At 37.5% G+C, this 14,527-nt stretch overlaps 2 protein-coding genes across 2 annotated transcripts in view; one reads left to right on the top strand and one right to left on the bottom strand.

Moving 5' to 3' along the window:
- Positions 1-4,832, top strand: part of shep (RNA binding motif single stranded interacting protein alan shepard) — a 169,399-nt gene extending 164,567 nt beyond the window's left edge. The window contains 1 exon segment of the mRNA XM_074099713.1: positions 15-4,832. Coding sequence (XP_073955814.1) covers positions 15-149 — 135 coding nt within the window. The 3' untranslated portion in view covers positions 150-4,832.
- Positions 4,833-6,097: 1,265 nt separating this feature from the next.
- LOC141436698 (ribosome biogenesis protein WDR12 homolog) lies at positions 6,098-14,105 on the bottom strand. Its single transcript, XM_074099718.1, has 9 exons — positions 13,824-14,105; positions 12,536-12,832; positions 11,655-11,795; positions 10,671-10,846; positions 9,615-9,679; positions 9,128-9,272; positions 7,962-8,063; positions 7,027-7,156; positions 6,098-6,287 (listed from the first exon to the last, which is right to left on the bottom strand). The coding sequence occupies exons 1-9, from the start codon at positions 13,880-13,882 to the stop codon at positions 6,143-6,145; spliced, it is 1,260 nt and encodes a 419-aa protein (XP_073955819.1). The 5' UTR covers positions 13,883-14,105; the 3' UTR covers positions 6,098-6,142.
- Positions 14,106-14,527: the final 422 nt, after the last annotated feature.

The following is a 14,527-nucleotide window of genomic DNA, read 5'->3' as shown; positions in this document are numbered from 1 at the left end:
GTTCCGTGTTGCAGTACTTCGCTTCGCACCCGTACCAGTACTTCACGGGCCCGACGCCGCCGATCCTGCAGATGCCCATGGAGTCGGAGCACGCGTCCACGGCCGCCTCGCCAGACGACTCCTACCAGCCCTACCCGCCCCCCAAGTAGACCACACACGACACGCTGCAATCCGTGCTGTAACGAGCCAAAAATCAAAGCAACTGTGACTTTTTTACAATGTTAATTTGTTTTAGTTTTAGTTTGCGGCCGTTATAGACTTCATCGAAAGCTCCGGTCGCGCGACCTGTGTCGCCGGCGCCTGTCCTAGTTGCTAAGCCTTCCGCGCCGGGACGCGCCTGACCGCTCGACCGCTCGACGGCTCCTCTCGGCTTCGCGGTAGACTCGATGATTCGCTGTGATGTTTTGATGAGGTCTTTTCACGGCTCAAAGAGGATTTGATTGTATAGATATAGCTGCAATTTTTAAATGTGTTTTTACATTATAATTTTATTATTGTTTTATGAAAATTCAAATAAAAGATTTTAGGCGGAGGTTTTGAACATGTTGACAAGATTATTTAAGATAGTTAGGTATTTATTTTAGCATAGTATAATTTGATGATTGAACTTTTAATTTAGACATGTCCTCTGCACGGGCATTATTCAATTTTAATTTTTTAATGCAGTGTCATATTTAAATTTGTAAGATAGCCGGTGTTAGCAAGTCGGTCGCGCGTCGCTCTCGCCGAGAACGCGCGGCGCGAGCGCCCGCCTTGGCGGAGCGACGACAATGTACGTTTGCAATGGCAATAGAGATTAGCGAATAGTTTATTTATGTACCCGTTAACATCGGATAGGCATAAAGCAATATCTACAAGTGGTTGGATAGAAAGATAAGTGCAAAGGTCATATCATGTGAAATCAAAAGTATAAGTATGTCTACGGACAAGGTGTTGTAAAGAGTACCATTGTTGAAAGATTATGAGTGTAATGGCGAAGGGTGAAGACACCGATTAGGTTTTTTACGATAATAATGCTGAAGATTTAGAATCTTCCGAGATAAGTATTTTTAAAATACAATCGAAAATAACGTTCATTGATGTTCTGTCGTAGTTAGACAGGGAACACGCGGCTTGAGCGAGCGAACGCGCAATACAGATTGTGATAGAGCAAACACTCGCGTCGCCTCGCGCTCTAGCTCCAGGCTTATGCTTTGGTTCTGTGTTATTTCTTTTCACATTTGTTATAAATTCCATAAATGTTGTTTATTTCGAAATCACTCGGGAAGTATTTGCTCTATCAAAATGTTTGACGTTTGTGAATAATGTGTTTGGCATGGTGCTTTTATCATTTTATTTAGAAGTGGCACTATTCCTACCTATTATACAGTATTATGTACCTAAATACAATCACACCGGTGCAGTCTTCCAAGGATCGCAATACTTACCTAACTTTAAGGAATAAAATGGCATTCGTTGATTCCTAGTAGATGATAATCTAAATCGTTGTGCCTGCGTGGCAGCCGCGCCACGGACGGCCGAGGACGGCGCGACGCGCGCACTCACCTCCCGGGTTTGTGATAAAAATCCAAACATCATCATCTTTCACGCCACAACCAAGTGTATACTAGTTCTGCCTTTCAAACAATTCAAAATGTCAGCTTGATTACTCCCTTTATTTTTTTACCGTAGAAAATAGGAAGTACTTATAGAAAATAAATATATTAATTCAAACAAAATACGTACTCTTCAAAAACACACTGACAATGTCATCGCCAAAGCCAGACTGATATAATTTATATTCACTAAACTTGCACTTTGGCCCGCGCGCCTGACGATTCGAAAAGAGCAATACTGGGATCTGTAGGAGGCGCGTGGCGAGCGGCGCACGCGGCCTGTCGCGGCCCTTGCGCCTTGCGGAGTTGCGGCCGAAGGGCCAGCGCCGCATCTCGACATTAGCAATAAGCAGTTGTATGTAGTCTATATATACATTTTACGCGTCTAATCTATACACATTTTTGTACGTCGCCGGGAACTCATGTTCGGATACGTGATAGTGATCCTTTTTTGAGAATCATGTACTAAGTCAACTGTAGTTGTTATGTTGTAGGCGGTCGGCACATTCCACTAGAGAACTCCAACAAAATTCCACGATTGATTTCCACATTATGAAATGTAACGGATTTGAAATCCAAATTGAAAACATCGTTTTGGTGTAATCGAACACTTTTTGTACCATCACGTAGGTTTTGGGTACACTTTATGACTTTATATGAAATTTGATATTTTTATATTGAATATATATAAATTATACATGGATATGTATACATGTATATACATTGTTGATGGGTACGAGTAAAGCCTACTATATCGCAACTGTTTAATTCTATTTTGGCACGTCAAGAATTTCATCAGAACCAACGTATACAAATCATTAAAGTCGAGTAAGAAGTAGGAAAATATTTATACAACTCAGGGACTGAAGACTAGTTAAATGTTTGATATATTAACTGTATTTTAACTGACGATTAAGCGTGACCTCTTTATTCAAAACCTGTGCATCTCCGATTTTTGAAAAACATTACAGGAACAAAGAGACTAACTGACGACAGGTTTTGAATGATTTACGTAGATTTTCGACGAATAAGTAGATCTGTATCAGTTGTTTTTGTTTTCTGAAAAAGGCTGAATTTGTAGTATTCTTCCGCAAACGACTAATTTTGGGATGCAGGTTCGAGCCCGGACGTTTAGCTGACTGCCTCACTCTACTATCCTGACCTATTGGTTTCATACGACTCGATCACCTCACAAGGCTAACGGAAAGTGAGATTTTTATTAGTCTAACATTCAATAAACCATAATACTCCGTAGATCAGTGTTATGCGCGTATAATTTCTGATCAAGCCAAATTAATTGAACTGACTAAGAAACCGCCTTTACTTCTTGTGAAAATTGAATAACCATGAAGTGCAATGTAGTACCGTGCGATGTCATGGTACTTAGTTAAGTAGATGTTGCGTGTATTCGGTTGTTTAGTGTTGACGTACACTGTGGCTTCCTGTAATTGCAGTCTTCCGATAGGTATTTCCGCTAAACTTTGCATTTAAAATTGATGTCAACGTATATAAATATAAAACCGACGCGATTTGCCTAATTTAATTATCATTGTACGTGCACCGTGATTTTCTTTGAATGTGCGTTAAGGTGCGTCTCCTACTTTAGGAATAGGGTTTTTCTTTCATTCCATGAAGCGAATGTTTCTCCCTTGAATGTCGAACAAAGTATAAATATTTAGGATAAACCCAATGCGAATTATTTTTCCCTATAAACATAGCGTTGCGAGATCCCTTGTGAATGAACCCGTCGAAAGATAGAATATTTTAGCATGAAAATTATTTTTCTAATGCTTTCCTTCCATTGAAGCAATAAATTAATTTGATGGTAGTGCCTTCAGCTTCCTTTAAAGTAATAATGTTCAGATACATACATACATACTGCAGTGGCATCACTGTGCTTTACACAATATTTTTACAGGTAATAGAGAACTTACCGTAATCATAAACGTAGTGTTAAAGTAAAACGGCGAAGGCGTTTTTGTATTAAAGGCTAATAAAGATAATGTGGCTGTCTAATCGTTGCATTTCCGCACATGAAGCAAAAACTGAACTCGAGGATAAAATCGTAGATGTTCCTAGTTAACTCACTTAACATTCTGACATGTGTGATAAGATAAATACTTTACTTAAGGTACATTTCAGATTGCGGATCATTTGTTATGTATAAGGAAAGATACTATCTGAACAAGAGCACAAACGATGTTAGGTATTGGGGAACCAACTCATTAACCAAAACTTAAAGAAATACCATGTCGATGAATAGATTGAACTCTTAGCTCGGGTTAAGTAAATGTTCTTATTCTTACGTAAGTTGTTAATATAAGAGAACGCTCGACTAGTTTTGAGGAGATAGACGCTACTGAGGACGGCGACAAAATGACGGCTAGTTTGTAGTTTTAGACTTAACTATAGATAGATAGAATAGCAAAAAATGGTTCGACGCTAAGATAGATAGAATAGAGCCCTAGCTTAATATATTTGGAATGGCGGCGCGGCGCGGCGGGCCGGCCGCTCTAGGGTAGTTTCCTTTGTTAGTTTATTAAATAATTTAATTTGAATGGACTGAGGCGCCGGCCGCCACGCCGCGCCGCCCTAGCCTAAGGACTCTAAGAGAATTAGTGAACACGTCTTGAGATAAGTTTCCGTTCAACAAGTTTGCTTTCACCTCTTTTGTTATGTAGTTGACTAAGTGTAAAGAAAGAAAAGTAAAACAAAAAAATCTGTCAGAAGTGTCGATACGAATGTATTTGTCCAATGTGTATTATTATAGTGTGGTGTTCTACCCAGCAGACTAGTCTAGAAAGTAGAATAGTTTAGTTAAAAATTTAGTTAGGTAGTCTAGAAATACGAAATGCAAAATAAAAACTTCATAAAATGTAAAAAAAAAGAAATGAAATTGTTGGTAAGAAAGAATATTTTTAAGGGACATGTTGCTTCGTTGTGTTATGATGTGAGGTTTGGCATAACTATGATAATAGTAAGCGTTTCTCGCAGAGAAAAGACATGAAAGTTATGTATCTATTTTGTTACAAAGTGTTTGCAAGTTTCTATATTGTGCTATGAGCATTTTACGTGACCCGCATTATTTATAGTTATGCTGAATGGAAACTAAAATAATATATAAATAAAACAAAATGGTACTAAGAAGCATGTTTTATTGTGACGAGTCATGTTCCTTTGCATTGAACATATTTTGTAAGAGCAAATGATTGAATAAAACAAGCGAAACCAAATTTAGTCCATTATTTTATTTTTTTAATGCTCGCTAATGTCAAGTCCACTGTCCCATTCTAACTATTTTAGAGCTCCTAAAGGTTAGGTATTTCACGCCGAGGAGCGATGCTGCATGTCAAATGGAGTCTCAATGAAAAATGTGACGGCGCATCGTGTGTCAGTGTGAACTGACCCTTAGTAAAAATTGCGAAAACGGAACCCCTATATTTTCGCTATGTCCATCCGTCTGTCCGTCTATTCGCGGCTTAGCTCAGAAACTATTAATAGATATCTATATTTAATTTGGCATGGGTATACACAATAATCACGCCGACAAAGCGTTAGATATTTTTTCCTTTTTTTGTTTAGTACTACCTTGTCGAGGAAACTGAAATGCGTACCAGGGTAGAAACTTCTTCAGAATCACTTTGAATATTATTTCTTAAGCAGATGTTTAGAATGTCAACATGACATTTGCAGCGAAAGGGTTCCATTCTGGTGTACGCTATACAGATCTTTGGCTGTACCTCCATGTGTAGTATCGACCACAGACCTATATCGACACTAATTGGGTGTGAATATTTTTTCTCGGATACCCTATAGTTTAAGGGACTAGTTGAAAATGTTTTTCAAAAAATGTTGAAGATTTGTGAAGATTATTTCTCGATTCAAAGATCTGTTTGCGAAATATAGCTAAGCAAAATTTCGTAAGTTTCGAATATCGTCGCCGTCATCCCTTAGCTAATTGATTGTTTGTAGACAAAACACTGCAATAGTAATAGTAATAATAAATAAACTACAAAAACATAATATCACATCTGAGTAGGCTTTGAAAGCTGGTAACGTATTAGGTACCTAGCCTGTGCCGGATCCGAGACGCTCTTGGCTAGTTTTTAACCCCCGACGCAAAAAGAGGAGTGTTATAAGTTTGACCGCTATGTGTGTCTGTCCGTCTGTTTGTGTGTCTGTATGTGGCACCGTAGCTCTTAAACGGGTGAACTGATCTGAATGCGGTTTTTTATATTATTTAGACCACGTTAATGTGACGTATTTTTTAAGAGTAACGTTTTACTATAAGAAATGCCAATAATATGTATTGAAACCATACATACAGTAGGTACAAATACAGTAATTTCGACAAAAAAGAGTTTACTACTAAGCTACTAGCGATTATACTAATCACCAATTAAATTACTTCCCAAATCACATGAAAACTGTTTATCGTGCGCAACCTGTCATGACGGATTACCGGAATATAAGTAAGTACACAGTTAAAATACAAAATACGATTAAAATTTAGGAAATATTTATTAAATTTTAGAAAAAAATGACCTTTACGAGCTTCCAAATGCGTTTTTCGCTTTGAATATTCGAAGCGTATTGTCACAGGAGCCACTGATGAGCAGAGCAGGATTCGACCAATCGCAGCACAGCACCTTGTCTTCGTGCCCACTCAGGTCGTAGAGCGGCATTCTAGGACTAAAACAAACACGAGAACTATAGTAAGAGTATTTAAAACAATAACTGTGCAATAATACTACTTATTGATAAATAAATTATAACTGTGGATTCCAAACTTTGTAGGTGTCTATGAATATTCACTGTTAGGCAGAGTCCCTCCTAAGCCTTCTAAGCTAAGCAAAATGTACGCAGTTTGAAGTCATTTTAGATGGTTACTGACATAGACAGACATAAAAAAATAAGTTTTCAGACTTTTCTTATTAGGTATTGAAATCACTTCTGTACCTATGAATTAATTCGATTTATACATTTTTTTTAAACAACCTGAACCCGCATCTCCTAGCTATACCTACGTGCCAAGTGTGTTATCAACTGCACCATGCTCCCGATCAACCCTCTCGAAGCATCGCTTGCATTGCATACGCTATTATTGGCTTATGGTGTTTGATGCTATCCATCGCAACTACCATTAGTCTAGGCGTAAGAGATATATCACTTCCTTGTAAAGTTGAGTAGATCCAACAACAAATTATTTATAACTAGCCTGTTGCCTGCGACTACGACGCTATCCCACAGGAACTATGTAATTTTCCGGGATAAAATATCCTATGTCCTTCCCCAGGCTTTAAACTACATCTGTATACCGAATTCCATTTAAATCGGTTAAGCAGCTTAAACGTGATAAGGTAACAAACAAACAAACAGACTTACAAACTTTCGCATTTGTAATATTTGTGGGATGTCTCATTGTACAAACCTTCTGGTCTCCCAAAGCTTGACCTGTCCGTCGCAACCAGCGCTTAGAAACAGCGTGTCCCGCGTCTTGGACCAGCGAACTGACTGCACCCAGCCCGTATGGGACGTGAACGTCGACTTTACGATGCTTTCTGTAAATTATAATATATCGTCGTCATCGTCATCAGCCGGAAGTCGTCTACTGATTATTGTAATAACCAATATATTTTGTTTTGAAAAAATCGCTTTCTGCCAAGTTTCTTGCGGCGCATTCCACTTGTCAATATAAAAAACCGGCCAAGAGCGTGTCGGACACGCCCGAAATAGGGTTCCGTAGCCATAACGATTAAGTAATATTTTTCTAAGGCTTTCGTATTTTATACGAATTCTTTCAAGTTTAGGTATATTTTATACCTTAGGCTTCTATTTACTCTTAAACTACTTATAATTCTCAAGCAAACTTAACCGTTATAGTTTTCCTTGAAAGTTTGAAATACTTACTGCCATCCTGATTTTTTTCAACTTTTTCCACCCACCGGTTTAGATTTTAGAGGGGGGGGGCGCTCGATTTTAATGAAAATTTGCACTTTAAAGTCGAATATTTCACATACAAATCACTGAATCGAAAAATCGTACCAAACCCCTAATGGTTTTAAAAGACCTATCCAACGATACCCCACACTATAGGGTTGGATGAGAAAAAAATACACCCCCCTTTACGTCTATGGGCGGTACCCTAAAAAAAATGGGTTTTTTTTATCTGTGGAACTAGTTAAGGCAAATTTGGTCTTGATTTTAGTCCATAGAACCAAACTTTCCCCCGCTCTACGAGTGCGACTGGCAAAATAGTAAATTGATAAAACAGTCACTCTCACTTTACACCTTTGAATTATTTGAATTTTGGAAAACTTTAATGAGACTTTACTTGGTTTCATATTATGTGGGAGATAAACTGACCTGTGGATCTGGGGTCATACAGACGAACATGTCTGTCTGCTGAGGCTGTTATCATACTATTGCTCAGCGGCGACCAATCCACGTCGAAAAATGCCTTGTTACCTGTAATTTAAAAACAAAACCTTACTGGATAAGAATAAATAAATAAATAAAACAAATACTGCTCACACATAATTCAGGACACAGCAGAAGCTATTAACATATGTGTTACAAATATTTTTTATCTGTGACATGAGTTGCCAATCCTATTTTTTCTTTATTTACCGCGATTCCATGCTGCCAGCTGAGGGGCATTAAGGCATTGACAGACAACACTACTTTTTTTTCATCTCTCCTGTTCGGAAAGTTTAATTTTCATGGGAAGATAGCCGGGTGGAAAATTGCGTTTTCATCTATAGGGTGGAAAGTATTTTTTTTTTATTTTTCGATTAGCTACGGAGTCGAAGAGAATTGAGTTACGTCAATGACACTTTTATTTCACGTTTCGGCATGGCCATCAAGATGCACGTCGTGACCAAGGAGTTTATATACAACACTGGAGGTTGAACGCCGAACATCCGTTTAAAACAAGAAATTTGATCTTTATTACGTCACGAACATATTCCATCTCTTTTTTTAGTTAGGTTAAGAAAGGTATGGATGTCATTCGTGAAATGTGAAAGAAAGAGATAGAATATAAGTAATAAAGGTCAAACTTCTTCATTCGGCGATCTACCTCCAGTTTTGTAGGTATATAAGCTCCTTGGTCGTGACCAACTCGATTTTTTTTTATACTCGGCCGTGACAAGTGGCCAGGTCGAAAAGGTCGAAAGGTAGGAGGTTGGATATAAGTAAATTTAATTTACTGAATACCGAAATTTAATTGAATGTTATTCTTATTTTTTTGTACTATTTTACTTTCCTCACAGTCGAAATGAAAAGTAGAATGTCTAACTCGGGTGAAATTACCCATTTCCCCTCGAACTAATGGCGCTCGAACGTAGAAATGGGTCACTTTCCACCCTTGGTTATCAATCTACTATTTCATACCAAAGCTTTAATTAGAATCCTGTATTCTATGTAGAAATTTATTCCTTGTTTGTTTGTATCAGATCATTATATAGGTCTGCATCAATTCTCAAGTTTTGTTAACAAAAAAAATGCTTAACAATGGGAGCAATTATTACCAGCGATCTCCTGTTTGATGCCATTCAGCTCACAGTCCCATATCTTGAGAAGATGGTCCCATCCGCTGGAAACGATTGTGTTGAAGTCCATCCAATGCACACCAGACACTGCCTCTCTGTGGCCCTTCAGTGTTGCCAGAGGTTCCTGCCAAATGGGTTGGTTGTCAAAATATGTAAGTTATACTAACACATAGCATTCAAGTTAACAATATTCTTACAAAGCAGTAATCTCTCTCTACAGCTATTTTACACTGTAATCTGGAACAACGCAGTGCCAACAACACAATATGCAAGTAAAAGATTCAAATGGACCTTTCATAGAGCTCTACTAAAGCAGTTGAGCCATAACCCAGTAAAACTGCTGGTATGTGGTATGTTGTTTGGGTTGTTCATGCATGCTTCACTTTCTAAATGCATACCAAATAGCCTGGCTCACCAATGGATTAACCATTTTGAGACAAGTTACATGCAATATAAATGAACTTACTCTTGTGTTTCCATGATCCGGTTTACTTCTCTTTTTGGCCGGCGCGTTGTCCTCGTCAGATAGACCTAAACATAAAGTTTATACAATACAACCTAATAATCACAGTGAATACGACATGCAAACCAGAGGCCGTATTGCCTAACATTTGTAAAGCTCGCGATCGCAATCAAATGACAAAATCTGTCGAAATCTGTCATTTGATTGCGATCGCGAGCGCCAGCAACGTAGGGGTTTTATGAATAAGGGGGTTACTGTCTAACACACTTGGAATCACAATCGTTTTCACTATACATTATGCCTATCCAATTTATTGAAAGTGTAAACAAACAGAGTTTATCAAAATTCTTGTATAAACACTCACTTCACTGGATCGAATAAATAACACATTTATCTATAATTCGTGTCTTTTAACTAGATGTCTAATCACTTTTTTCACCAAATTTCAATTGATTTCAATATTTATTTTTCATTTGAAAAATCTTCGTCAAAATCTGACGTTATTTCTAGATTGAAACATGTGTATAATCTGTAGTAGCATAGACTAGCGTAGAGATGGTGGAAATTTGACATTTTAAAAATCTATTAATGCGCGGATGAATACGCGATTTTTATTTACTTTCCTTAAAATTAAAAAATAGTTCAAGTATTGTAAATAATAAAATAGACAAAAATACTTTGATCTATTCAATAAATAAATTAATCGATTTACTGAACAGATGAATTGTTTTGCAATAGATTCTAGGTTTTCACATCATTGAATGTCTGTGGTCGGATAAATGGCGTCTTTGTTTACACTTTTCATAAATTGGATCGAAATACAATATACTACTTTCTGTCATACACTTTAGACGAAAATGCTTTTTAACAGCTTACACGAATGCGATCGCGAACATCAGTGCGTTAGACAATAGCGCTGCAGTATTAGCTAAGAAACTAAGTCTTAATTTTACATAAGAACATTTGATAATCTGTTTTTTAAACCCCTATGATTCCCTTCCTACATGTATTAATCTAAATACAAATTGTAACATGTTGCGGAATTAAAATTGAACTCACTGGCACTCCAAAGGCATATGTTATTGTCCCAACTGCCTGTAGCTAGTTTGGAGGCATCAGCTGACACAGACATGCATTCGACCCCCTTATCGTGGCCGCGGCAAGTCACCACGCAATCCACCGAGTTGTTAGCGATGTTCCAAACCCAGAGCATTGCTGACTGATCATGGGAGCCACTGCAAAAAACAAAGTAGTCTTCAAATCAATAATATAAGTATTGGGTAAAACTCATCAGGCACAGAATATTAGAGGCCACAACTTCATTTAACAATTTGTGTTGATTAGTCAATAAAAACACATTCTAAACAATTATATCCTCTAGCAGTTAATGATTAGATGATTACCGAGCTATGATAAAAGCATCATAGCTTGGGTTACTGAAAAATTAAATACTCGCTTAGCTTTCTGTCTAGGTTCCTTAGCTGTCAAGTTGTAAGTTAAGTAAATGCATCTTACTCAAGAGATCTTACTTATGTCTTGCTAACAATATCAGTAGGAGACAAGTCTGATTTACCCAAGATTGGAGTCTTTAGTCCCATTTTTGGACTAGGGGTCATTCAAGTATTACATAAGCAGAATTTTAGTCATTTTTAACCCCCCCTCCCCCTTGTCAGCGAAAGTCTGCTCCCCCTTATGCTTATGTAAACATTGGTATATATATATTTTAAAATCTATTCAGGTTTCTTTATTGTTATTCATCTGAATTTGTTGCAAGTAGGGTAACCATATTTGCTTGAATTAAAACCTACTACATTTTGCAAAAAAACAAGAAATAATAAATGTAATTAATAAATATTACTGACATAAGCACCAACTGGACCCCCCGGCCCCCATGTCATCAAAAATAAGCAAAGGAAAGACTCCCCTTTGGTGCTTACGTAATACTAGAATGATGGTCATGTCAGATGGCCTACTGGACTGAACTACTTAGTTACATATCATAACTACTGCTGGTATTGTTGGATGGAGGATGTAAAAGCACACCTTGCGAAAACTGCTTGATCTCCAGAAACAGACACCCAAGACACAGCTTTGATTGGTGATGTGTGGCCAGGAATGACCAGTTTGTGCTGCCCTTTGGTGGTCCAGATGTGCAGACTGTTGTCATAGCTGCCAGAGAGGATCCTGAAATTATATGCATGTGTATGAAAAATACCCTTTATTTCTGGATTTTAAAAAGGAAATTAGTTTTGAAAATAGTAACCAACAGTACAAATACATTTCAACTCCAAGAACCCTTTATAAGTAAGATAAAAGCCTCTTCCAAAAAAAATATTAGGAAGTTAATTTATAATTTTTTTCACCATATTGAAAACAAGTGCAAAATCAGATGGGAGCATTATGATATAGTTATAGAATAAATAGCACTAGCTTTTGCCCGCGGCTTCGCCCGCGTGGAATTCGGTTACCGCGCGCTGTTCCCTCGGGAACTGTGCATTTTTCCGGGATAAAAAGTAGCCTATGTCATTCTCTGGCCCATAAACTATTTCTATGCTAAAAATCACGTCGATCCGTCGCTCCGTTTCGACGTGAAAAACGGACAAACATACACACAAACTTTCGCATTTATAATATTTATTATATGTATAGTATGGATACATACAGGAAACATATACAAAATATATATTTTAGTGCATACCTGTCATAAGCAGAAAAATAACAATTGCAAAACAATTGAACCCGTTGTGTAACCAATAAATTTTTGGGTTATTTCAGATAAGTATCCTATTTAAAAACGTTGTCATGACTACTTAATAAAAATCATTAAATCACAAGCAGTTTGTTACGCGCCAACATAGGTGGGGGGCGTCTGACAGATTAAAACGCTGCAGATTTGTGTTAGCGGTAGAGGACAGGTTAGTTACCAATTTCCATTTGTTTGTAAAGCAGAGACCCAGTCATCATGCATCAAGCAGTCTTGTGGTGCAGGGGCTGGAAATCTCTCCAAATATTCAATCTCTATTGTTTCTTCTGTCGATACTCCCTTCTCTTGCAAATGTTCCGTTAAGGAACTGCTGAGGAGTTCCCCACATACTAGGAAATCAAATTCAACTCTTTTTGAGGAGACATCAGTCTCTTTGAGAATAGCATTCACTAAAGTATTGAGTTCTGCTGATTGTACATTACTCTGGATTGCATAAGGACTGTCAGGAACAGCATACCTGGAAAACAAGAGAATCAAAGCTTGTAAAAAATGATAAACACAGTTAAATATCATAGAACAAATGAACATAGTAACATTATATTATCACACTTGGACCGTAAATCCAACTAAATGATGAAGTTCCATGTTATAAATTTTTTGTTTTTTTTTTGTTTTGTTTATAGGTTGTTGCACCTAATATTAAATTTAAATCTAGTTTTTTAACAAGGCTTTAGTACACCAAATGTGATTATGTCAGCCTCATGGGGAGCCTCAGTCATATACACCACACTACAGATATTACACTCTCCCTTGCACTGAAACCACGTCTCTGGATACAAAGGCCTGTCTAATGAACCTGTAAATCTGCATTGCTTCTTCTGAAAGTGGTTGACTTCGAATTACATTTACACCTCCATTGAACAAGCCCATACCATCCAAATACCTGTCTCTGATGTCCTTATTGTGATCACATTCCAAAAGAAAATGAATAAGGTCTTCAGTCTTATTAGAACCTATACACAAAAGGTGATTGTACAACTCTCATCAAATTCAAAAAACAGTTTAGTGGAATGTGACCAGACCGCACACGAAAAGCCCACACAAGAAGATCCCTGGGGAGGCTAGAATTATCAAACCAGGGTACTTTGAAGATTTTACTCTCTATGCTGCCGTACCAAATGCCCTTAGTCATGGATTCAATATTGAACATTTAATGCCATTTTGCAAAACACTTCTCCCTGGCTAATTTCATTAGCTCAGTATTAAATTAAATTAAAACTAAATAGCATAAAATAAAACAAAAATTAAACATTGCCCATCCGCATCATACTTGGCTCGAACATACCCATCACCCCAGCCAGCGGCATTGCCCCTCTGTATGGCCAACGAGATCTGCTGAACCAAGTAGAACCCGTAACAGAGGTCCGCTAAAATTCGTCTGCTTTGAACACAACCATAACGTACTGACCAATATATACTAAAATCGTACGAAGCCATGGAACACTTACTGTTCTTGTTTAGTAACGAAGCGCACTTGCAATTGACCCTCAGCAGCATCTTGCTCCATGGCAGTATAAGCCGCTTGCTTTGATAAGCCGTTATTAAACGTGGATGATGTTAAATGATATATACACGTGCGGCACGTGTCAAGCGAAACAACAACTTTATTAAATTAATGTTTTTGACATTTACAGCCTCCTCTCCTCGAGCCTGCAGGGCTACTACGAAAATCGAAACTAGAAGTTCGTATCGTACCGTCCCTCTCGCTCTCGTATTAAATAGTATAAGTGTCGGACCGCACGACACGAACTTGTAGTTACGAGTTTCGTAATAGCCCTGCCATCACGACTTCTTGTCACTTTTGAAGTGTTCAAAAACTAACTGATATATCAATGTTTTTTAAAACGAAATAGATTTTAGGATTACCGGACAGAATTTGACTATCCACATTTCCTGTGTATCTTGTATTTGTTGAGCAAGCATATTGCTAAAAAACTGATAAAGAGAGCCTCTGACCAACAGTGGACGTCCAACGGGTGATATGGTGATATGATGAAGATTGTTAATAAAAAACAAAAACCCCTAAGAGTTTTTAAATAAATCTGGAACATTATAAAATTGTATAGTGTAATAAATAAATCAAAATAAATCTTAAACAAAACAAAACATTAATTAATTTTAAATGAGCTTAGGACCGAAGCGTACAACTAGG

Source organism: Choristoneura fumiferana, chromosome 17 (genome assembly GCF_025370935.1).
Source record: "Choristoneura fumiferana chromosome 17, NRCan_CFum_1, whole genome shotgun sequence".
Taxonomy (NCBI): domain Eukaryota; kingdom Metazoa; phylum Arthropoda; class Insecta; order Lepidoptera; family Tortricidae; genus Choristoneura; species Choristoneura fumiferana.
This window is presented reverse-complemented; position numbering and strand designations above follow the sequence as displayed.